The sequence below is a fragment of the Hippocampus guttulatus genome, chromosome 7 (genome assembly GCF_054856545.1).
Source record: "Hippocampus guttulatus isolate MCC_2025c chromosome 7, RoL_Hgut_1.0, whole genome shotgun sequence".
In the NCBI taxonomy this organism is placed as follows: Eukaryota; Metazoa; Chordata; class Actinopteri; order Syngnathiformes; family Syngnathidae; genus Hippocampus; species Hippocampus guttulatus.
In genome coordinates, this window is record NC_141267.1 from 14,416,360 (window position 1) to 14,442,751 (window position 26,392).

General features: G+C 40.4%; 3 protein-coding genes across 4 annotated transcripts; all 3 read right to left on the reverse strand.

The window, feature by feature from the left end:
- Nucleotides 1-566: 566 nt before the first annotated feature.
- On the reverse strand, nt 567-11,249 carry slc1a6 (solute carrier family 1 member 6). 2 transcript variants are annotated; one of them, XM_086115343.1, is made up of 12 exons: nt 11,063-11,249; nt 10,922-10,987; nt 7,814-8,083; nt 7,425-7,562; nt 6,642-6,849; nt 5,688-5,730; nt 5,241-5,366; nt 4,977-5,161; nt 4,666-4,899; nt 4,127-4,321; nt 3,605-3,739; nt 567-3,435 (listed from the first exon to the last, which is right to left on the reverse strand). In XM_086115343.1, exons 1-12 carry the CDS (start codon nt 11,163-11,165, stop codon nt 3,237-3,239), a joined length of 1,902 nt encoding a protein of 633 aa, XP_085971469.1. In that variant the 5' UTR covers nt 11,166-11,249; the 3' UTR covers nt 567-3,236. The 2 variants fall into 2 exon arrangements, with proteins under 2 accessions (XP_085971469.1, XP_085971470.1); XM_086115344.1 differs by lacking the exons at nt 10,922-10,987; nt 11,063-11,249 and adding an exon at nt 9,247-9,333.
- A 2,437-nt stretch (nt 11,250-13,686) lies between these two features.
- Nucleotides 13,687-19,698, reverse strand: tax1bp3 (Tax1 (human T-cell leukemia virus type I) binding protein 3). Its single transcript, XM_086115345.1, has 4 exons — nt 19,510-19,698; nt 18,065-18,184; nt 16,481-16,558; nt 13,687-16,360 (listed from the first exon to the last, which is right to left on the reverse strand). Exons 1-4 carry the CDS (start codon nt 19,546-19,548, stop codon nt 16,202-16,204), a joined length of 396 nt encoding a protein of 131 aa, XP_085971471.1. The 5' UTR covers nt 19,549-19,698; the 3' UTR covers nt 13,687-16,201.
- Nucleotides 19,699-19,866: 168 nt separating this feature from the next.
- Nucleotides 19,867-24,715, reverse strand: hsh2d (hematopoietic SH2 domain containing). Its single transcript, XM_086116716.1, has 6 exons — nt 24,662-24,715; nt 24,253-24,392; nt 22,543-22,632; nt 21,650-21,815; nt 21,075-21,203; nt 19,867-20,994 (listed from the first exon to the last, which is right to left on the reverse strand). The coding sequence occupies exons 2-6, from the start codon at nt 24,369-24,371 to the stop codon at nt 20,701-20,703; spliced, it is 798 nt and encodes a 265-aa protein (XP_085972842.1). The 5' UTR covers nt 24,372-24,392; nt 24,662-24,715; the 3' UTR covers nt 19,867-20,700.
- Nucleotides 24,716-26,392: the final 1,677 nt, after the last annotated feature.

Here is a 26,392-nt window from a genome sequence, read left to right on the forward strand (position 1 = left end):
ATTGCAATAAGTGAGTGTGAAATGCCGTTTTTAGATTTAAGATAGCATTGTTAGCAAGCTTTGGGCATTAAAAAATAAACATTTCACAAAGAAGCAGCATCGGTGCCAAAATCTTTAAAATCTTCTTCACAACATAAGGTTTTTTGTTGAGCAATGTTCAAAAGAGTCTTTGTGGGAAACCTTTTATCCATCCCCAATTTAATTGTGGTAATTTAGCAAGCTAGTAGGCGCAGCACGCAGCCATTAGTAGAATATATCAAAAGTGCAAACATACCTGTTCGACGTATCACCTTCAAAATTATGTTACACAATTCTTAATATCGCTTTGTAAAGGGTGCGCAACTCGTTTGTTTTAAATTGAATAATGTCAAGATTTTAACATAGCTATGATAGCTTGCTAGCTTTGGTACTTCTACTTACCCATAGAAATGAATGAGTCCCAAGATATCTATCTGTGCCAACCTCCGGAATTAGTTGAGGGACGTGCGTGGGGGGGGGGGGAAAAAAGAAAGAAAAAAACGATTTAAATGAAATCAGGTGAGACCATTTTTTTATAGAATCCGAGGTACAAACTTCCATAACTTTATTTGTCTTTATTCTCACAACAAGACATCAATCATTGGAAAGTTTGTTAAACACAGAAACGGACAATATATGAGATTTTAATTATTTCTAATTAATAAGTTAAGCAATATCAGTCACCACGCACAACAGATACATTTCATCATAACAATAATCACCATGATGTGAAACTATAATGAATATTAAATTGAAGTTTTCAATAGAAAATGCATAGGGGGGAAACCCCCACACAAAAATGGACAAAGACTGTGACACATCCAGGAGGCATTTGTGGTTGATACATTTCATTAAATTAGCATTGGAAGCCACAGAAAATATGAGCCATCACATCAGGTCAGAAAATATCACAAGGGACCTGACTAATTGTAAGAATTAAAAAAATGTGCCTTTAGGTCAAGAAATCTATTTAAAATATATAAGCTGGCCATTTGGATTTCAAGAATGGCCCTACTCAATTACAATTTTTGAAAGGGGTTTGTCAACTACAAATTGGGGAAATATTGACAGAGCCTTTGGAGAAATTTCAAAGACGTGATTAAAACCAAGACACCTCTTCGACATCAATGTTAGAGTTTTAAAAATGATAAGATGAAAAACGTGAACACAGTGGAACACGGAAAACGGCGATTGCTCCGCCATTCAAAATGCACGCTTCCTGAATGTGGCTCATTGAATGACCATTTTTTAAAGAACCATTCAGTGGCAAATAACACACATAGGCCTGCCTAATTAATATTAGTGTTGTTATTTAACAATGCTCTAAAGAGTGTTTACAATCATTCTGTAGAAATACATGATGCTCAATTCAACATAGCGCAGTTAGCAAGCTATCACGTAACCAGAAGTAGAACAAAGAAACACAAATTGCAAACATACCTGTAAGATGTCAATTATGAATTAATTATGATGAATCCATTTCATATTAAAAACTTTGACCCAAGACGGGAGAATTTCCTCCACCAGGGGTAGCCACAAACACCTCGACGATGACCAACTTTTAATTCCTGAGCCATTTATTTTATCACATTGTGCCATCAATTCCTGGGGAAAGACCACTGTCACTTAAATTACATTAAACGTTTCAAACTAAAGCCCACATCAACATACTTTTCTGAATTGTTCCATTCACGTGTGAAGCGTTCATCACACACACAAAAAAAAAGCATGAAACTACTGCACATTCAGCTCTCTACACTGAATACCTCTTCACAATGACAAATATTACTACATCCTTTCCCCATCAAACTAATACACGAACACAAGCTCATAAAATAACATTAAAATAATGTGCTTCTTGAAAAACTTTACAATCATACCTGCATGTATTTAATTTAAACGAGTTCACAGCAGTACAGTGTTAAAAAGTAGTAAAGCAAAAAATATTCAGATTCACAAGAAGGCATTAAGCGGACACACCTTGGTAAGTCACTAGAACTTAAAACGATAGGTAGCAAAGTCCAGTGTTTAACAGTCAAGCGCGTTCAATTTTAAACATTTACAGCATGTAAGCAAACTTAACATCAGAAAAGGAGATAGAATACAGTATGCACAATCACTGTGTCACATTGATGAAGCTCCGTGTCCAAGTTCTATTAGAGGTAGTCTTGATGATTAATGACAGACAGTGGAACCTCCAAAGTGGGATCATAATCGGTACAATTAGGAATCCAACCTTGGTTGACTGCAGAGATAAGAAATTGGTTTTTTTTTCTATTTACATCATCGCTTAAGTGGGCACATTGTTTTGGAATTCAAATGATTTGGAAATTCATCAGCATCACACAAAGGATTTCGCTCCACTTTGGAGGTTCCGCAAAACTGAATGCCCGGAGAAATAATAACAATGCAGCAGAGCTAGTGACCATCTGCGTTTTTTACACAACAACAACAAAAAAGCTCGTGTGTTTCCCTTCGTGCGGAACACAAATCAACGAAAAGAAAATACTCGCGAGTAAAAGGACAGAAGTGTGTATCTGAAATTGTGAAGAATGCTGGTTTCTTACAGATTTAATTGGAAAATTGATACTATTGGGAGAATAAAGCCATATTTTTGTAAGAGTAAAATGTAATACGTCAAACCAAATTATGACAACAAATGTATCCTTGTTAAGTTACACTGTAATACTTTATGAGGCTCATAAATGATAGTTATTTTTTTCGCATATCCACAACAATTTGATTATTTTTATTACAATTTTCTGTGTTGTAATGTCTTATCTTTTTTACGTAACTTTTTCGTAGTACAAGTGACATCATTCTTCGAAGCTTCTGACCTCATTTGACAATTCTTTATCTTTTCAGTGTAGCCTTCCTCCTAATACATATTTTGCGTGTGTATGCTTTTGTGTGAGCCTTTGACCCTACCGCTTTGCCCTGTCCTTTCTCTTCTCTGTGGGGCAGCGGAGCACTCTGTCCCCAAGATATCAAAACAAGAAGCTTACGTATGCCTCGTGAAGAGCAGATTCACAAACATGTCTTAAGTGACACCCCTGCAGGAAGCCCTGGGTGCTGCACCTGCTAGCTCAGTAGTTGAAGTTCGATTTCAGATGTGTAATGCGTCACAAAGATGACTTATTGTTTGTGCCATTTAGCAAATTGCCGATGGATGAGTAATTGGAATGACATGCAGCCTACAGAATTCTTCATTTCAGTGGTCACATTGTGGTCTCGCTGTTGTGGTTGCGCATGATGTCATTGTCCTGGCAGATAAGATGGTAAGGCTTCTCGTTTTCCTCGATGACGGAGTTGCGCACCTCTTCGTCCCGATTCTGCAATTCGTCACGAGAGAGGTGTTCCAAGATGCCCGCCCCGAGGGAGTCACCCAGCACATTAGTGGTGGTACGCAACCGGTCCCTGAGGTGATGAACACACACACAGTATCAGCACGGTGACAGAAATTTACAACAAGATGTGTCTCTGAAAATAAATGTTTCATGGTAACACCTCATGGGTATCACAATGACATTTAAGCAGAAAAGCCCGACCAATCACCCATCATGCTGACATTTAGCGGGCAACTCACAGGAACCAATCCACGGCGATGATGAGTGTTATGTCCTCTGTGGGCAGTCCCACCGATGTCAATACAATCACCATGGTAACGAGGCCAGCTTGAGGGATGCCTGCTGCGCCGATGCTGGCAGCGGTTGCTGTGATACTGAGTGGGTTTCAGGGAGGGGGGGTGGGAATACAGAAGGAGCGGAGACATGTTTGTTTCAGGGTTGCTGTCATTCCATTTGGGGTTAGTGCGAGAAAATGACATCACATTTGAGACCTGTGTACTTGCGGTTCAGCACCTGCATATTCATTTATTTGTGGATTTTTTTCAATATTAAAAAAATATATGTAGATAATTTTGGGGGTGGGGGTGGGGGGTCTTTTTTTTTTGTGAAAAACGTGTATTGGCGTTATAGGAAGCTCACAAGTAAATAACTCCACACTTGATGGTTAGGCAGAAACTCCAGTACAGTATAAACACATTTGTGCATACAAGCTATTAAAAAGTCACTTTTCATTCTGTACTGGAGGTCTTTGTAAATGTTACCTGATTGTGAGAATCTGGCCAAAGTTCAGGTCCATGTCATTGACTTGGGCGATAAAAATGGCCGCCACGGCTTCGTAGAGGGCGGTGCCGTCCATGTTGATGGTGGCGCCCACGGGGAGAACAAAGCGGGTCACCCGTTTGTCCACATGGTTATTCTCCTCCAGGCAGCGAAAAGTGATAGGCAGAGTAGCAGAGCTGTCAAATGAAAAGGTGGAAGATGGAACCACAACTTCAGTACCTTTTATATAACGTTTAGTGTATTATGCAATCTTATTTAACTGTTGCCTATGTGAGATGATAAACAAGTTATATCTAATACAGATCTCCAGTACAGCAAACTACAACGACAGTATTGAAAGGCGATATCAGTGCTATTTATCTCACTATATAAATTGCTTTATGTCAAACTCTTCCAGTGTTGTGGGTGTATCAAAAATTGTTCATCTTCGTAGAGGCAGATTTTTCTGACATTTCTGTATTGGATCGAATTGAACTGTGCAAGTGCGCCCAAAATTACGGAACATTTGATCGCGAGTCACCTGGAAGAGGTTCCCAGAGCGGTGATGAGTGCCTGCAGCAGACCGCCAATGAAGCTGTAGGGGTTCTTCCTGGTCACCAGGAAGTAGAGCAGAGGCAGCACGAAGAGCCCGTGGATGAGGAGGCCCACGATGACCGACACGGTGTACATCGCCAGCTGGCCACCCATCTCTGCCAAATCCTTCATCTCCACAATCTTCCCCGCTATCAGGAAGAGGATGCCCACCGGGGCATACCTGCCAGACATACATAAGTACAAAGTGGATGAGGTGCTCCATTTCGTGTGTGTGTGTGTGTGCTCGCGTGCGCTGACCAAATGATGATGGCCACCAGCCTCATGATGGCTTCATTGAGGCAGTCAAAGAAGTCCCTGAGGGCCTGACCCTTCAGCTTCATGTTGCCGATAACCAGACCGAAGCACATGGAGAAGAAGACCAGACCCAGAGCGTTGACACCATCAGAAGAGCCCGACATGGGTACCGTCTCCTCCAATGTCTCCTGTGTGTGTATGGTGGAGGATACCACTGTCAGGGTTACGCGGTGGGCATGTTGGGCGGGGTCACATGGGCTCACTCACCTGGATGGTGTGGAGCACCCTGCTGAGGTTCACGTTGGCGTCCGTCATATTGATCGCATTGTCAGTGAGGTTCAGGTTCTCCGTCACGTTCCTCGTTTGCACAATCCTCTTGTACATGGTTTTATACTGAAACGTGACAACGGTGCAATACTGACTACAAATCTCCTGTTTTTATTGTTTTAAGGCGGGATTCAATGAAATATAGGTTGAACGTGATTTGCAAATCATTGTCTTCTGTTTTTAAATGTGTTTAACACCATGTCCCAACTTCATTGGAAGTGGGCCTGTATAGAAAAGTTTGCAAATCATTGTCTTCTGTTTTTAAATGTGTTTAACACCATGTCCCAACTTCATTGGAAGTGGGCCTGTATAGAAAAGTTTGTTCAGGAAAAGAAAAAAAAAATCAAGTTCATCTCATTTGAATGTAGAAGTACAGTGCTCTCTTACCTGCTTGAAACAAGCTTCGACAAGATTGGGTGGAAACATGTTCCTGTGAAGAAATGGAACAAATGTTTTTTTTTTCCCCGATACATTTCTCTGTGATATAACACCGAATAAATTTGCAAGGGGAAAACACAAACGATATTCATGAAAATGTATACTGACTGAACAGCTGCATATATATATATATATATATATAGAGAGAGAGAGAGAGAGAGAGAGAGAAATGGCACTCTAATATTGTACTTAATAAAAACATACAGCAAATGACACAATTAGATCGAATGGAAAGAATAAAACCGTTTTTGCCATTATTTTTGCTTCAATTCAATGGAAGTTGTGCTGCTCGTTTTGGTGTGTGCACTTTGGCCATCTGGGGGCAGTATAACACAGTCATATGGCCTAATGGGAGCATCTCATCACCTCAGTAAGCCACAGCAATATTAGGTCATTGTTTGCATAGGATAACTAACATATGCCCGTGAGTATTTTTATATTATTCGCCTACACGTGTTACTCAATTGTTTGCTTTCAAACATCGGTCCCGTTCTAACACTGGACCGCTGATGATAATCGCAGCCCAATGATGACGTTTCATCGTCGTCGTTTAGTTTGTTTTGTAATGTGTCTCACAAGTCAGAGTTAACAAAATGGCCCAACAACAGCTTGGCCCTCGAAAATCTCATAAATGGAGTCACTTGTATCTCAGGACACCATTGCACTGTATATCTACTTGCACCATTATGTCTTTTTATACAATGTAGCTGCTATCTTTTCTTAGCTGTGTGTGTTTAATGCACAGCATGTTTGCATGCATGTTTGCACTGAGGATTTAGAGGAAGAAATTTCATCTATGCTGCATGTCATACTGTACATAAAGCATATTTGACAATAAAGATGACCTTGACCTTGACCTATAAGAGATGATTCTATGAACATGAGATAATGATGCTGGATTACCTGATAAGGTCCAAAAATGCATCTGTAGCCTGGATCATTTCCACATTTCTGCTCTTGGCTACAGGGCTGTCCCTGCTGCCTTTACCGGGCTTGATGATAATCACAATGACGATGCCGATGAAGACAGCGATCAGGGTGGTCACCATATAGTAGACCACAGCACGCACGCCCATTTTACCGGTCGCTTTGCTGTCCAAGGAGGACATTCCTACAACAGAGTATATTACTACTGTTAAATATGCTCCCATATAGACTGAATTAAGCTGGACACATAGAACATTAAATCGACCTGTAAGTACTCCAAAATGTTAACATTGGTGTGGTGTAATTATTCATGCATTTGCGTTTCTGGTTTGATCATAAGTACATTTAATTTTCCACAAAATACAGGAGGTAAATGGGAGGGGGAAATCCCAGAAAAAAAGGCATTTAAGTTGCCCATTCCTGTACTAGACCGCACCGTATTTTCTTCAATAGGTTCTCGGGTGAACTGGAGCGTATCGGAGCAGAAATTGCGCAAGAGGCAGAGTACGCCCTGAAATGGTTGCCAGTCATTCGCCAGCCACAAATAGATAAACAACCACACAAACTCACATTCACACCCGTCGATAATTTACGCTTTAGTTCACCTCATATTGATGTTTTTGGAACGCCAAAATATCACTTTACATCAACCCATCCGTGCCGCAAAAAAGGTTGGGGAATGCTAACCGATCGACACTCAATCAGCATGAAGGCACGTGGGGAATGTTTCAATCTGTCATGAGTGTGTTCAAAATGCACCTGTGATGAGACTGGAGATGATCAGAGGCAGCACCAGCATCTTGAGCATCCTCATCAGCAGCTCCCCAGGAAAGGAAACGTACTTGATCTCTCTAAGGGACAAGTTATGGGAGCGCAGAGCGAAGCCCAAAACGATGCCTGAAGACAGCGGCACACCGACAAAGTTACACAGCACATAAAAGAATAAATGACTCATCCTGTTGGCATCCGCAAAGGTTATAAAGAAGACCTATTTTCACAAAGTAAGGAGTGGACAGTGTGGATCTGTTTTGAAATGCAGGAAGTCAAAGTAAAAAGTTGTCGGAGAAAAAAAAGAAGCCAAGGAGAGTACCTTAAAAAAAATCTACTTAAGTACAGTAATTAAGATAAAATAAGACAAGCACACTTACCCAGAGCCACAGCAGCAACGGTGAATAAAACAAAGAGATTTCTTTTAAGGAAGTCTTTGATGCTCTCCTTGCTGACGGTGCTTATTTTCTCCTTCATGATGCTCGCTCTCCTCTCCATGGCCGCACAAATTCGTCTTCTCAAGTCTGATGGCTCGGGCGCGGCGGCTTTGTCCGCGTCCTCGTTCAGGAAAAGACTAATGCTGGTCGGCGGGGGCTTCTCGCTCATAATCAGCTCTAGAACCTGGTCCAGGAGGCAGGTCTCGTGTGAAACTGGACAAAGAGGACATGATTGAGTGGGAAATTAAACATCACACCTTTGCCAGCATGAAGGTGACCTTTTATCCGTATAACTCAATTGCAATCATTTTTTTTTTTCAAGAGGTGAAGTAACTGATAATGTGATTGCACAACTGTGCACACACTTTTATGACTGGGATGGTGCTGTGTACAACCGATAACGTTCAGACTATCAAAACAATGACAAGAAAAGCCAACATGAACATTTAAAAATCAGTAAATCTGAACGCATCCACATCACAGTGAAATGTGGGTGCATAAGATTTGTGCAAATACATTATTCACATGACTTCAATTGTTTATTTTTATGTCCCCTCTTTTTTTTTTAATCCAATTGAGTTGGACACGTTACAATAATGGTGATTTATTTTTTTTAATCTCAAACATGGCATTTGAACGAGGGTGTGTAGACTTTTGATATCCACTGTTTGCACTCAATCTGCACTTCACACCCAGACACGTTTATGACACTGTTTCAACAATTCATATTTTACAAAAACTCAACTTAACTTTATTTATAGAGTAGTTTAAAAACAACCACTGCTGCTTTCAAAGTGCTGTACGGTAAACGGAATAAAATCTGACAGACAAAGACAAGTTAAAACGATGAATCGATCACGTAGAAATAGTAAACAACAACATAAAACACCAAAACAATGCCAATCTCATGCTGGGGGGCCAAATTTGTATTCTCTATTTTGTCAGGGATTTATTCATATGTTTATGACTGTCATTGTTGTTTATATTGCACTACACCGGGAGTTGTGTCTGATATTTTGAGTATTGTACTGAAATACATAACGGAAGAGGCAAGACATGAGGAACAGCTTGCTCTCACTGCCATCTATGACCACAATAGTAAACATTGTTAATTAAATCCCCTTCAAACAATGTCATTATTATTTTTTCGTAAAGGCACAATTTTGAATGATTGACAAAATCTCTTGACCAATAAGTGGAAATAAATGCATTAAAAACATCTCGGAGATGATGTAACTACAGTTTATTTTTGATCCGTTTTTTAATTAGTATTTTTTTTATAAACCCAGCAAACATTTCGATCAATAGAAAGAACTTTGTACAACATAAAAAAAAAAGGGTGTCAAATAAAGTATCAAACATTTCCATAGCCTTACCGTTTTGAGTTGTGTGGAGTAATACAAAGCGGCGGCGGGTGCGCACGTGGCGGTTGGTTTCAAGCCGTCTTATCTAAGTAGGTTACAACGTTTCCTGCCAATCGGCCTCAACAAACAAACTTATATGGTCAACTAAAGACCAGGCGGAGTCGATATCTGTTTTCCTTGTACCTTTTGTTGCGGCCTCCTCTTCTATATCTTCATTTATTAACCCCAAAAGTATGAGATCTATCGTATATGAGATTTTAATATCACCGCGATAAAACTTTTTTAGAGCCTTTAAAGCCACCGTACTTACTGCTTCTTCTATTGGCAGGCAACTTTTAGCATTTGTGTCATAAACCGGAATAACTACTGTTTCGGTTACCAACTTGTGCTGAGAAAGTGACTGTAACGAGATAAATGTTTCGCTCAAGTTCATTTAGGCATCGATTTTTATTGAAATGTGGAATTATTTTCTCTCTTTCTCTTTCATCAGACTAGCATCTCTCCAACATGTAGTTGTAACTTGTGTCTGAATATAAATAGATACAAATAAAACACCAAAGAAAACATGAATGAAATAGCAAATATCTACAGCTAAATCGGAGTGAAATCACCAAGACATGCTAAAAATCTTCCTCTGAAATTCTATCCAGCAATACTGCTGCTTCTGCTGCGAGAAGGAGAATGTGCAGCATTTCACACCTCCAGAGAAAATGACTTTGGACCACCTTGTCAAAACATTCTAGGATGCCAAGCTTCTGTCGCACATTTTTGCCCACAACATATCCACTTACTTAGCTTACTTTTACTTAGCTTGCAATTAGCTGGCTTGCTGTCTTAGCATTTTTACCAATGAAAAACATACATCTCCTCATAGACTGAAAAGTCAAAACTCACCGCTCATGATTTAGCGTGTTGAAACAGTCCCATCTAGGTGTGACCCTGACTCCAGCGTGTGTGTGTGTGTGTGTGTGTCCAGAGGTGAGGCATCCAATGATGGAGAGTGCTATGCTGTTCTGCCCTTATGAGCAGAAAGACATAAAAAGCCTCTCACATGTTCTGACCTTTTTATACCTCCATCCACACACACACACACACGCACGCACGCACGCACGCACTGACCACACACCAATTAGAGTGCAAGTTCAAGTCTACAAAAGGCCAATGATCCACTTCTGTCCTTTCTGTTCTGTTCTCAATATGTCCTTGTCATGACAGGAAGTTAACCTCACAGTAGAATTACAGAATGAAATTGGCCAACTTTGTTAAGCGAGGTTCAAAAGATAATAAGCATCCAACCATTATTTGAGCTGCTTATCCTCACTGTTGGGTGCTGGAGCAATAGGCGGGGTACATCCTGAACGGGTTGCCAGCCAATCACAGGACATACACAGATAAACAACTATTCACACTGACAACTACGTCTCGGGACAATTTAGAATGTTCTATTCATGGTATTGATGGATGGATGGACAGATAGCATTGATTGCATTCTGGTTGGTTTATGGTTATAGGCTGATGGATTGACGAACGGCTGGTTGGACGAAGATACATTTGGTTGTACTGTAGTCAAGCAGACAGATATGAATATGGATGTATGGCGAGCTAGATACACTGTTGTAGTCAAGCTGCCAGCCATACAGTATACATAGATACAGTACTTAGCATGAATAAATGGGTGGATAGATACCCTCGTGGTGCAGACGGTCATGGGTCTGGCAGTGAAGGTCTTCAGCGTGGTCCTTCCTGAAAGACGCTGCAAAGCAAAGATGAAAACTTTTATTCCCGAAAGAAGCTCTCGTGTGTCACTTTTCAGAAAAGTTACACGCACCTGAAAGGAAGAAGCTCCTCTCTGTCCACGGAGTGGAAGCCTTCTCTCCGCTTCGAGAAAGCTGATAATGAAGTGGTGTTGCCCACACACTCCACGTTAGCATACCATCACGTTTTTACAGTGGCCGGTGAAGCCTCGAGCAGGGAGCAGCACCGGGAACTCTGCGTGAGAGGAGGCGAGGTTAAGGATCCGTCAGCTGGGAAGAAGAAAAATAAATAATGAAGACAAACCACCTGCTGCCCGCCCACAACACTCACATGGGGTGAAACACGCGACACCTCTCTCTGAATAGATGAGATCGTAAGTTAAAATGTGCATGTTGGCCACTTGCGTCACGTATCTTGACAGAATTAAGTGGAAATCCCCCCGAGGGGTAATACCAGCAGCCTTTTTTTTTGTTCATTAATTGGAAACACTTAGTTATGGTGCTGCAGGGGGAGAATACCCGTGAAAACACAGTCCTGTAGTCATTGCTATGACAACATGCATCTGCTCATGAATTTGTAACCCTTTGGCACCCAGCCTGATGCCCTCACGCCCACCCAGCATGCTGGCGCAATTCATATGCAACGTTGGCTTCTATTCAACGACAGGAAATTGCACCGCCTTTGGCCCGTTTTTTTTAAAATTAATAATCCTCACATTAAATCTGACCATCAGAGACACAAATGTTCGTTCATTTGAATAGTTACATTTAAGAGCTTAAATTTTAAACAATTCCCTGTGCATTTTACAATGACAAAAATCACAGTTGAAGACGATTCGAAATTAACAATGCTAGATATTATTTGTTCTCAACAACGTCTATTTATATTTCTGCACTCCAATAATTTACCGTTTTTATTATCCCTCGCAAAATATTCAAATTTTCTCCAAAACAATTCATGATGATATTTATTAAAATTGTCAGTATGGCTTGACAGTAGTGCATGAGTGAAATGATCGATTTTCTGCTCGGCGGGAAAGTTTGTCGCCTCTTTTTTTATTTTTAATTGGTTGAACATCGCTCCAAAAGATGAATATTAAAACAACAACATCTCGCGTATTATGAACACTCCGTTACGAATAAGTTGTGTTAACAACGTAGCATATATGGCTAACATTAGCTTGTTTACATTGCAAGATAATTCTCAAAATAATAATGGTAAAAATAAATAAATAAACAAAAGCAGTGAAAAAGTATTGTATGTGTCACATATATACATATGTGGATAAAAATATTGGTACCATTTTCACAAAATAATATTAAATATTTTCAATTAATTTTGATTTTTTTATTGTAAAAAATACCAACAATTAACTAATGAGAATCAGGTACAGTATTGCTTTATTTTTTGCAGTTGACCTGAATTATTATAAAAGTGACTAAACTAAAAGGCCTGGACAAAAATGATGGTACTCTCAACACACTATTTTTGTTGTGCAACACTTTGAGGGCATCGCTCTAACGATTCAAGACAACCTGTGCCAGATGTAGCAAAGTAGCCCCATTACATGACGGATCTGCTTTATAACGGTGTATGACACATGCCAACCATTTAGGTTCTTGCGTATTTTCTTTCAGAAGCGGGGTCCATCCAAGCGACTGCCGCAGTTGCCTTTGAGCAATTGCAGGTTGGTGATGAAAGAACCACCTTAGACACAGACATTTTTGGTTGACAAAGATTTTATTCTGGCCATGGCCAAATACAGATGTGTCAAGGTTATTACAGTCTGTTGAAATTTTGCCTCCCCCAACTTTCCAAATCGTTTGCACTTCCCTAATAGGGATCAGCCACATACTGCAAGGCATGAATCTCTAATGTTACTTGTTGCAGTATGTCTGCACACAAAACACTTTAGTCTTTGATGTACCGAAGCCTGCAGGACACAAAGATTCACCAATTCACTGGCCAAAACAGACCAGACTGAGACTACAGATAATCAGCACTCACACACTTCATTGTTAAAGAGAACCAATACAATATCGGAGTTATTCAATATTGCCATACACCTCAAAGGCTAGTAGTGATACTAGTGCAACCCAGTAGTTTACTAGAAAGGTTTGACAATACCAGGAGGCCAAACGGCGCGCTAGTAATGGAACACAGGTGGCTCTACTAGCCCGCTGAAATCTATTACAAGGACATGAAGGATATTGAATGCATCTGAATGTAAAAACGGTGGTCTCCCCCTAAGTTCGACACTTGTGTAGGACCAAACTGATATGAAGAAATTGCATCGCCATGGCAACACAATTATCTTGCCACATAACGTGGGAGGAACTCGCCATGGATGATCCCCATTTAGATGGATATAATTATTCACAGGCCTGCAGGAGGCAACGCTTCTCTTTGTGCTCTGCCGAAGCACATTTGAGTGCAACAATCCCATCAAGCTGTTTACAAATGCTTTAGACGAGTCACAGAATTTTCTGTCAATCTACTGATCCGCAGAGTCACCTTTGGGGTCATGGTAACAAAATAATGAGTGGCAGTCCTCCTTGCCAAATTCTGATTGACTTCAGCACACATGATGTCGCTTAATGAAGTCACAAGGCCACTTGAAGCAAGTCCATTAGTTACCTAGCAACTCCACGAGTTGTGCTATTTGTAACAACAAACTCAGACATTGGGAGTCGGAGCCATGTTTGTACAGCTTCTTTATTGTCTCATCACGTCGTGTAATAGTATTAGGATGCCCAGGCGAGTGGAATGGAGCGTGCTTCCCTTCGACCCAGGACACACACACACACACACACACACACACACTTCAGTACGCAACCTGTTTGCTATTATCAAGCTAATTATTGTAAATAAGATGAGAAATATTATAACATATGAACAGGACACTGAAAACAAAGTAAACACAAAACAAAGAAGCCAACTACCCCAAAGCACATCAAACTATTTCAAGGCGCAGCTCAAGAAAAAGGCTACCAACTAAAATAAAGCACTGAGTCATATTTCATTCCCTGTGTCTTGTAAAATGTAAAACATCTGGATTAGTACAAACAAATGCCAAACATCTGAGCTGTGAGCCAATTTCATCCAAAATCCGAAAGCAGACGAGAATAGATATGCCAAAGCAACGCATCCCAGGTGGATGGAATTCAAAGTTATACTGTATTTGTAACAAACAAAAATAAATAAATAAAGGGATTCCATCATGCTGGTCACCAATAGGATTAGCAACCAAATGACGATTAGGACACACATGCAAGCATTAACACTCCAAATAATATAAAAATATACACACACAAATAAGGTACGAAGATGGTTTCAGCTTGAAAGTTGATGCAACATGTGAAAAAAATTAGACAAATGATCGTATGAAAAATACTGTGGAATATTTGACCGGCCGTTCTGGAAACTCCAGAAGTTCCCGATGGCCACCACGTCCCGAAACACGGGGGAAAACCTGCACCTATACTGATGAGTTAAAGCTAGCAAGTAATGGGTTCCCAGGTTATTTGGTCTGCAGCCCACCAGATCCAATCTGCTGGGTGAAAATAATTAACCCGACCTTGAGTAAAAGTAACATCTCCAAATCCACAGTTACTCAGCGAGTGAGTTATAACCCAGGCTTTTTTTAGTGCGTAGCAATCGCTGCCATCAAATGATCACTTATCCAACATTCCTAGAAAATCACAATTTCCCATCACCGTTGAGCTCATTTTAGAACAGGCCGGCGTGCATCTCGTGTGGCGACCCCTGCTTTCGAGTCTTCACTGAAACTAAAATCCATGGTTTTGACAACTCCACATCCGGATTCAAACCCAGAACCTCGCAATTCTGAGGCAAACATGCCAGTCACGACGCCAGCATAATTCAAAGACATGTCAATGGGAATGCATGATAGCTGGCAAAAAACACAAATTACCAGTTGCAACTTTCATATATTCCAAACCATGTCCAACATCTAATAGCACTAAATTCCTGAGCTCAACTTCCCATGGAAAGTTTCTGGAAATTTACCAAAGCTGTTCAGCCCCTTTCAAAAGAGCGAGTGAACATGGACTTGATGAAAAGAAGAAAAAAAAAAAAAAGATTCAAAATACATAGGACCGTTTGTACCATGAAAATTGTGCTTCAGCACCACAGCAACAAAAGCACATTTCCATGCATTTCTGCTCTTACTTTGACAACTGTTGCGAGCACTCGCACGTACAAATTACGACCAAACACAATTTCTTTTTTCTGTCATCTTAAGTGTTAGTTTCTCCCCACATCCAGATGACTTCTAAATTATGGATGTACACTCACCAGTCATGACGACTAAGCACACCTGTACAGTCTATTATGAAATCCAACCCAAGAAATGTTACAAAAAATCTCTCTCTCACTTATGACTGACACTTTAAAGAGCTGAATTCATTTCATTTATTATTGTGGTTGTCATTTGCAGTGAAGATTAGTGAGCACTTCATGACAGATACCTACAACCAAAGTAATAAAAGCTATTAATGAGGGATGTTTGATTCCACATTTTTTTCAGACCGATACCAGTAAGAGTATTCACTCAAGGACTTACCGATACCATGTACCGATACCGCTAGAACTAGACAAATAATACAATTTCAATTAACGCATAGACGGATGTCCTTTTGACACCCAATGAATTCATTAATTTAAATGTGTGAAAATGACCTAAGGAGTAGAAAGAAGTAAAACAAGAGTCGGAGAAAGCAAAACATGATTTACTTTGTGTGTCAAACAGCCGCACGTGTAGACCCAACAACTGGCAAAGGGGACCTACTCAATGCAAAAAACAAATGTTGACGTTATCTGTGGCTGGTATCGGCAACCTTTAGGAGTACCTAATACCTTGAAATAAGGCCGGTATCGATACTAACCCATCCCTGGTATTAATTAGAATAAAAATCACACATGCGGGTACAAAATAACGCTGGTAAGATTGAGGTTTCATTCAGAGTCGGTTCAAGATGGTGCGTTGTGTGTACCAAAAATGTATCTCTCCTCTTCAATGCTACAAAAATATGTGCATTCGCAGTGGGGTTTTTTTGGGGGGGGGGGGGGGGGGGGGGGGCTGTGGAATAAAATGACATCTTCCTCTTGTCCAGTGACTTGATGGAATGAAGGGACTCAAAACGGGCCATCCGTGTGATCGCTTGTGCCATTTGGTGGTGGCGGGAAGGCCTCAGTGCGGCTTCCGGATGTGCTGGCCCCCCATTGAATTTTTCACAGCGTCCTCCAGTGACTTTCTGGTGACCAGAAGCCGCACCACGTCCTCTTTCTTCTTGGTTAGTCTTTTGCGCGCCTGGTCGTGAGTCACCATGGTCATGTCCCAACCGTTTACCTGCAAACACCAACAACGTAGATTTGCTTCAAATTGTCTTCTGGTATGTACAACAACAGTGGGGAGCGTCTGTGATGAGCACGCGTTCACATTGCGTCATCTAGTGGAGGATTCAAGCACCTGCATAATTTTGTCTCCCATCATCAGGCCGGCCGTGTCTGCTGGTCCGTTTGGTGTTATTCTGGTCACATAGATCCCCTTTAAAAAAATGTAAATGGTTCATTCATAAAGTGAAATCCTAAAGTAAATTAATTCTTGTTCTTAATTAAGGTTGTTCGAAAGTGCTCTATAAATACAATTGAATTGAATTGAATTCACAGCAAAGAGTACACCAAAAAGATTCGGAGTCAAATCTATTCAGTTAACAGAAAATACTTTTCAACAGTCGAAGGCATTTTAAAGCAATATTTTACCACACTTTTATGTGGTTTAAGTTAAACGCTGTTAATATGAAGCCATAAAAATAATGAATAGTCAAGGTGACTTACTTCTTTGAATAAAAGATTGTTTAATTCACATAACTTCTGGTGTGTGCGATGTTCTTCCCACGTTCTGAGATTGCTCACTTCAGCCAAAGAAAAAAAGCAAAATGCACAGCCTGTGATGCGTAAGCCTCTGACGTACGCCGAAAAGGACTTGCTTGATATCACGTCTGACATGGTGGAACACTGTTTTCTTTGTGGGACTTTATTCATATTTCTTTTCTTTTTTTTCTGTGGGACATTTCCTGAGCTCTTCATAGTTTAGGAGCCTTTTCTATAACGCTAAGATGTTACAAGATGGAACCAAAGCCCTGGCTAATAGGAAAATAGTCATTGTTGCCATGGAGCTATGTTGAGGGGATTAATCTTGACTGAGATATGAAGATCTTTGTAGGTCGGGGATTTGCAAAGTTGAGCCTGGGTTGATAGCGGAATTAACAGTCTTTGCTTTCTGCGTGAGTTTTTGCTCTGCCAGATTCAAAGCCAGAACTTCAAAGCTGCCAAGCAGACAAACCAACCCCTCGTCCAATTACACGCCTTCAGAAATATTATAAAGTAATAATTATAATAAAAGCAATAAACAGTGTGCAATGTGAACCAACACTACTGACAATTTTACATGCAAACTTGTGTCAACCTGTAGCCATCTTATATCATCCTATGACATCATCATTGTAAGTCATCCGAGGCCTTCCGTGATGTGTTCAGGCATGATGTTAACATCTCACCACACTCTTTGTTTCAAGATGTGGGGAAATGCAAAGTGCACCTCAATGACACGTTGTTAGCAACTTAAAATATAGCTTTTTTTTCCCCCCATTAGACAAGGCCTGACTGAATGAAGCTCCTTCGCCCCACTTTAACATGGTTCCTTGGCACCAAAATGCCACGCGTTTTTTTCATTGTAAACATGCTTAGTAATCATCTGGAGGACAAGTATTTCACTTTATTTTAGTCACATAATTCTGAATAATACCCTTGAGAAAAATTTGGGGCTGCTAGACCCCACTGAAAATTTCATTTGCTAGTTCAACTTCATCCCCTCAGTGCCTTTCACATAAAACTGTGACACAGGAAAAGGCAAAAAATATAAACAAATAAATAACGTGGCTTTTCCAGGCACTTATTCAGGGTCAAATGTTGTATTTGATCTTCCTAAATATCAGAACACTAAAACAACACAGTACATGTATCATTTAACACCTAAAAAGAGTGCACTTACTTTATCACTCTTGTCCTCTGAGAAGGGGTTCTGACCAGGATCCTGGTCGATCCCTCCTCCGATGCTGAAACCCAGGATGAGATTGTCTCCCTGTCGCAACTTCTGGATCTCAATCCTTTGCTGTTTGGTAGAACAAAACAGAAAATATGCGGTATTTAACAAAGAAACGGTGCTCCAATAAGCAAAAATACACTCACGCAGAACAAAAGGTCGATTTGAGAGACGGGATTCCCCTTTGGGACAGAAGCAGAGTGTCAGTGGTATTGACAATGAAAAACAGCTGCAGGCAGGATGACTGCCATTGAGGGGTCGCTCATCAACACAAAGGCTTCCTCTGTGTGTGTGTGTGTAAGCCAACATTCCGTCAGTGGTGCAGCTGATACAATTAAATCTAAAGAGGCCTGGAGTGCTGCCTGGAAGCCATTCAGTCAATGAGGTGTTGCGAGTCACTTTTAAGAACCTCAAAACGTTAGAATAAGTCAACCCAAGTCAATCATTTTATTGTGTTTATCCGATCCAAAAAATGTGTGCTCTACAAATGGAGAATTTTTTTTTTTTGTATATAACTTGTTCTCTTCAGGGTTGCAGGTGAGCTGGAGCCTCGGCCAGGACACTCAAAACAAACAACCATTCACATCTATGAACAAGAGCCTTTATTGAACCTCATATTTTTGATTTTGAAATGTATACCATCTTGAAAACCCAAAATTCAAACCACAAACCTCAAATCTGTGGGAGATGTGCTGGTCACTCGTCCACCGTGCTACCCACCCACAAAGCTATTTTACTGTACTGAAAGGTCCATTTAAATATAGCAGGAAATACATTTGCTGAATGGAAGGAACAGATACAAATGAATGAATGGAGCACATAAATTACTATTTAATTAGCCGGACAGACATAAATTTGCCATTTGTACCAGAATTTATGTCGTTGGCGAGGACGAGGTTCAAACTGTATCCAGTACTGCACTGTTATGTGGCTTCCAGTGCATCTGGTCGTAATTAAGATAATTCCAACGGCAAGTGAAGGCACCGCACTTCTATGGAAGCTTGGAAAACACGTCATCGACGGTAACGCCCATTGCGCTATCAACAACCATTTGGTAAACGTTAATCTAAATTGCCACATTTTAAATGTTTACTTGGAAAATGAAATGATTAATGAATCAAATAACTATTACAACGCTTTGCGTCACCCCCTCGCTGATGTGTTCAAGTGCCCACCCAACAAAGAGAGTCACCTTCCGTTGCGATACCTAGCTGGAGAAAAATTGTGCGAATAATGTGTCAGTGAATACTAGATCAGGTATGTTAATGAGTGATATAAGCTTTAACTACAGGCAATGGACAATGAAAAAAAATTATTTCATATAACTTCGCATTAGAATGTGGACAATGGAGTAACGTTGACCGTCCCAATCCCACTCCGAAACTTCAACTCACCACAACAGCAGTCAGCGGCTGTCCGGGGATAAAAGACATTTTGTCGCTGGTGTGATAAGGAAATCAACGACAACAACAATAACAACTTGAAGGAAACGTTGTAGAGGGAGAAAAAGAAATCCAAAGTGGGGCAACTTCCTTGATGACTACTACTACATTAGTTACAGCAGGGCTGATCCCTTGCTGAAAAACTGGGCGCGGCTTTAACTAGCCCGGTGCATTATGGTTAATGAAGTTATTGAGCCACACCGTTCCAACCAGTAGTCACAGTACGCACAGGAGTCAGGTAGCAAAATAAAAATATTGTTCGGGACATGCCTAAAATGTCTACAACTTGCAATTAAAAAGAAGCTGATATTTTGAAATTGTTCATTGTTGTAATATTTTATTGTGTCTAATAAAATAATCCATACAGTAATGCAATATGATGTAGAATATTACTTAAAGCATGTTTACCGTGGGCAGGTCAGTCTTCCTGAAAACAAAGTTCTGAGTTCAAATCTCAGGTTACATTTCAATGTTGTCCTCGTGCATCTTTTTTGTTGTTGTTTTTGTTGCTGTTTTTTAAAAAATATATATATTTTGCACGTAATCGCCGCTTCCTTCCACATTCCAAAAAACATTCATGTTTGCCTTTCTAAATTGTCCATTCGTGCGAGCATGGATGCTTGTTTGCGTGTATAGGTGCTCTGCAGCTGTATGGCGACCAGTCCAGGATGGCGACCAGTCGTCTACTTTGGCCTAAAGTCAGATGCGAGCGCAGTACCACGATTTTACTCCAAAACGTTTAACATTATAAGCCATTGAATCTTTATGCAAAGTTTGATCATGAACACTCCGCTTATATTTGGTGAGGGGGGGGGGGCAAAATAATGATACAGTTTGAATGTATATCACATAACATTTAAATAAATTCCTAAATAAATGATTAAAAACAAAAAGCTCTTCAAGAATAAATGCAAACACAATGAACGTAAAACTTAAATACAATTAACGGATCAAGCAGCGATTCCTTCATGTACCGCTAGAGGGAGCTCATATACCACGAGTGGTACACACAACCACGCTGACAATTGCTAGTGGAGAAAATGGATGCATGGATGGATTGCGCATTCACATTAATCGGGTTTTGCCTCTCTCAGAGGGTCGATCTCCAATCCGGTAAATAATCATGTTGCTGTGTTTTCTCCGTCATGCTTCTTTTGTTTGGTAACCGGGTGCGAAAGGAGGAGGTGGTGAGTACTCTTGCGGTAGGTTCTCGCCCTCGTCCTCGTCGTAAGGGGAGAGCACAGCGTCGAACAGCTGCTCCCAGGACATCTCCTGCAGCTCCTCAGTCTTAGTGTTCGTCTCATTGTGGTGGTCAACGATGGGAGCGGGGGTCACCTCCTTGTTGGGGGGTGTGAGCACATTCTTAGAAGGAGTTTCGAGAGGTTTCACGGGCAGAGTGATGTCAGTGATGTATCGCTTCCTGGTCTTTGGAACAGGCTTTAGAATAGGAACAAAAAAAAAAGACAGAAATGTAATTATTTGAAGCATAACGGAATTCATGGTCAAATGATTCTAACCATGGCTGGACGTGCATGGCTGCGGGACTCATCATTATTGTGATATTCTTGATTTTCTTTCGATATCACATGAGTCGTGCTGGACTGCACAGAACTGTTGCTCCTGTATTTCTTCCATACATTTGAGGCCTAAAGTCAAAGCAGAAAAATAAATCAACAAAAGCTTCAACAGTTAATACTAAGTCTTATTCTACCAAACAATTTTGAAGGTTCCAACCAAATCTGCCCCTTAACATGTTTCAGATTCAGATTTCATAATGAAACTTTTGGTTCGTATCCAAATTGTTGGGTCTCCGGAGTGACTGCCCACCCACCCACTGTAAAATTAAATAACCAAATAAATCTGAAATCAAGGTTGAACTTTCTGGCCTTAATTCCAAGTGGTTTGTTTGGCACAAACAAAACATTCCTCATCACCAAAAGGACTGTTTTGGGTCTTTTTATGAACACTTCTAAAAAGCACTCAGTGTGAACGCAAAACCTTCACGCTTTAGCTAGAGAGCAAAAATAAAAATAAAAAAAATGTCAGCAAAAGCCTACCAGAACACCAGAAGTGATTGCTCAGGATTGCTCACCTGTCCACAAGAGAAAGTCAGCACCTCGTTGTGGGCCGCGATGGGGACCTTTCGGTGAAAGTCCACCAGTTGTTGCAAACTAGAGTGGCACTTTCCCTCACCCACAATGGCGCAAGAGCCGTCCTCCTTGGCATCAATCATGAAATGTCTGAAGCGACCCTCAGCACTGAGGCGGGCGTGGAAGAGAAAGAGTGTGAGACTTTGTGCGACTGCACACCATAAAACGGTTTTAAGAAAACATGAAAATAGGAATGTTGAATTTAATTTCAGCATATCATAGCTCATGGATAAACAGATGGCCCAATGAGACACAGACACGAATAATTGGGGTTGTCAATGTGATATTTCCTGCACACAGTGACTTTTTAGACACGCTCAAAAACATTTGCAGAAAATTGCTCCCATTCTTGAAACATTGTGAACCATCAAAACAATGAGGGGATATCCCCTTAAAAGAAAGTGCTTTGTTTTTTGTACAGTTACTCAACCAAGGTCAAAATGACCTCTATCAAAATGTCCTTTCTCTGTGCTACGGACTCAAACAAGTTCATATACTGTATGAGTCCCTTTTGGGGCCAATGACCTCAAATTAGACTAACTTCGATAAAACAGGAAACTTTGACTTAACAAGTGATGTCCTTAATGAGTGTATTTACACTTCCTGCACTGAAAGAAATCTGGTCTTGAAAAAATCTCAATAAAAGTTAGAATACCGAAAGGGGGGTATGGGGGGTGCTTGAGGCATGTGAAATGCTTTTATAACTGCCTGGTAAGGAAAACTATTTTGACAGACAAAGAACAAGTATATTTTAGCTTGATTTGATACATTTTCCTTTGGCAAATGTTTTTTTACCACATTTTATCCCCCCCCCCCCCCCCAAAAAAAACCTCACCGATATGAGAGCGTGTATCCAACTCTGCTCTCGCTGACTCTGATAAGGAAGGAGCCTGGAGGCTTGGATATGAGAAGATCTTCGGCAGCCCTGCACACAAACACAAAGACGAGCTTCATTAACATAAAAAGTCATCTATTGTATGTCAGTGGTTTTCAAACTGAGGTTCTTGACCACACGGGGGTCCGGGAGCTGTACCTATAAATATTCATGCTCCTGGTCATTATAAGATAAATAGGCAGCTTTTTAATTCCCATGGTATGTAAGGGTGCACGTAGCAGTTAGTTATATTCAATAGGTGTTAGGGTTATGCTATTATGATTAAAAGTGTAGCGATCCACTGGGAGTGATGAATACGGTGAACAACAACTGCCTACCGGTCAGACAAGAAATGCTTGACGAATACTGATTACAATCATCTGTCCAGACATGAGTGATGATGGTTTCGTGTTTGAAACATCGTGGAACAGGATCAGTTCAAATTTTACCGCCACAGCCCAAAACATGATTTCATTCTGTCTCGTGCATTTGAATAAGATCCAATTCACAAGTTTTGACTTCTTTTTTTTGTTTGTTTGTTTTTGTACTATCCACATTCACAAAACCAAATTATGTTTACATTTTTGTAATCAGTTATCATATTGTCCTGAAGACATTCAGGACAGGCAAAAAGGCAAAACCCATGTGACACAAAACATACAGAACCTCATGATGACAACAACAAAGTGTTTATAGTTACTATGAACCAGCACAAGAATAACCTTGGGTAATGATGAGCCACATGCTGCTTCACCAAGTTTAAAACTTTATTTGATCACAGGTAGCAGACTCTTGAGCTGAAGTGAATTAGAAGTCAACATTTCTGTCTTTGTAGTATTCTACTTCAACACCCTGTATTTAACCAAATTAATATGGTGGTAGTTTGTAGTGCTTCCTGAATCATACTGAGAGCTGTTTCTACCATGTTGGTCATCTATTTAGCGACCTGTCATCTATTTTTTTCTTCTCAAAAAAATGTGTAATACCTTGTAATCATTAATGTTTCTCATTTAATTTTCACATTAAAAAAACAAAAGCAGCCAAGTAGTGTGATATCTTTCCATTAAAAAAATAAAATAAATAAAAGTGAAAAAAAATCCATCAATCTATTATCCGACCCGCTAAACCTCACGAGGTTCGCGGACATGTTGGTGTTTTCGTGCATTCGCTTAGGTACAGCCTGAACAACCGCAGGGCACGAAGATTCACGCTCACACTTATGCCTAAGAACAATTTAGAATGTTGAATTTTCGGGGGAGTGTGGGAGGAAACCAAACTACCCGGACAAAACCCACGCAGTCATGGGGAGAATATGCAAACTCCACACAAGAATCTTGGAGCCCGTAATCAACCCCTGGACCTGTGCAGTGTGAGACAGGCGTGCTAACCAGTTGCTCACCATGCTGCCCCTTTTTTATTTTATTTTTAATCATATGATGAATATTCATAACTTTAAAAAAAGTAAATAAACAAGAGAATAAAATTTTGGATGAGTAGTTCATGATTAAAATGAAACAATACATATTTTTCTTCCACATCTTAACTCCCCACGCCCCACCCAATCCATGATTGACCTAATTTAGAGCAAAATAAAGTTTCCCACCCCAGCTTTCAGGTCTGTTTCTGTTTTGTTAAATGTACACAAAGTGGCCAGCATGAGCGGTGACTTACTTCCTGCTAATTCTCCAATAGAACCATTCGGGAACAACTCCATTTTGGATCCAAGTGGGTTGGGAGGCCCCAAACCAGGTATTATTCTGCTGTTTCGACAGTTGACTGAGCTCGGTCATATTGGGAAAGGCCGAACGAGTCTGTGGAGAAATCAGAGCGAAATGAACTTCGAGATCTTTTGTCCTTTGGCACAAAGTGAATGACAACAACAGTGTGTTCTCACAATTGTATCGTGCGGTGGTGTTGCTCACACAAAATACGAAATTCTACAAAAACAGCAATATATGGCTACATACCGCTCTAAAGCTAAATCAATGTTATTATTCAAATAATTTTCATTTAACAAATCACACATCAAATTTAATTGGAGATATTTAGAAATCTCTCCAAGCCAAATAAAGCAACTTACCCTCACTGGTAAAGCCTTTGGTTGGAAAATGACAGCCCAGCTCAGCACACCTGAACAAACCAGTCCTGGCGGGGGGGGCGGGGCACAAATGAATCATGCGGAACAATGAGGTCATACGCAACATTGTCATGTTGAAAAAAAAATCAGACTGTCCAGCTTTAACAAAAGAGGAGAAAAGAAACAACCGTGAGACAAATACAAATGTACTTGGAGGAAAAAACGTGTTTTTTTTGGGGGGGGTTCTTATTATTATTTTGCTTCATTGTTGGTTTCAAATTTGGTTCGTTTTACTGTATGTGGCCTGGTAAATCTAAAACAGAAAAGTGTCCATTTTTGGTTTGTTCTTAACTATTTCATTATTTTCATTTTGGAATAAAATCTCCACCAAACTTCCATCCATCCATCCATTTTCCGAACCGCTTGATCCTCACTAGGGTCGCGGGGGGTGCTGGAGCCTATCCCAGCCGTCTCCGGGCAGTAGGCGGGGGACACCCTGAATTAGTTGCCAGCCAATCGCAGGGCACACAGAGACGAACAACCATTCACGCCCACACTCACACCTAGGGACAATTTAGAGCATCCAATCAGCCTGCCATGCATGTTTTTGGAATGTGGGAGGAAACCGGAGCACCCGGAGAAAACCCACGCACTTGCTATTTTATTTCACTGAAACTGAGTCTACAAGCTTTTCTTTTCGCCAAATCCCTTGATAACAGTAATGGGCCACGAGACTTCACTGCTGGACTAAACGCCATTCAAAGCAGCAACACGCACACACAGACAGATATTTAGGGACTAAATTCAACTCCTCTCCCAACACTTCCCGCATTATATAGTAAGAATTTACTCGCAACCGTAATTTCTGTTCATTTGATAGCAATTCTCTTGGCTGCACTGATTCCAGTACGTATATTTGGATATTAGATTAATTTATTTCTCAAGCCAATCAGATTTCAGCCTCCACGTGTTGCCATGTCAATCTAATCTGCTCAGTAGTGCTGACCGATGTAATTTAAATTACATTCAATGGATCTTTTATTTACACAATAACATGAGTATATCCACATTTAATAATCAGCATTTTTGTTTAAGTATTTTATTTAAATTATTTAAGGTTATCGGATAAACAATGATGTGACGATGATGTTGATTGTGCTTTTTTTTTGGTCCTGAAAAAAAAAGAATAAACGTTTATCTTGGTGTCTATAAATTCGTACTGTGGGGTATGATTAGCATAAATTGTATCCTTGAGGGACAGTAAATTAACTCGGTGCCGTTGTTGACACATGACAGTTGACTACTTTTTTTTAGCTTTGAGTTGTCGCCAAGAGAACCAGTTTTACTGCCACTCATGTTTTACTGCCCTGTAACAAAATTCCTCTTTCATTCATTCTGAGGCCAAATACACATGGGCATGTTTCCCCTACCCACCCAACACAATGGTATATTGTGAGTAATTTAAAATACAGATGTCAGCCAAATTATGTAGCAGCCGAAAAAGACACGACGCCAGACGTATAGCAAATCTGAGGGGTGTACCGATTGTGAAAGCAAAACTGGTTTTCAAAGATTGAGGGAACCTTTTCATTAGCAGGATGTTTTTCCGAATTTCCATTGTTCATCAAAACACCGGTAGCGAGAGGATAGGAAGAAATTACCAGGCTTCAAATGATAACAGAGGAACTTTTAAAAACCACACCCAACGTTTGAATTTAATGATTATAGAAGCAA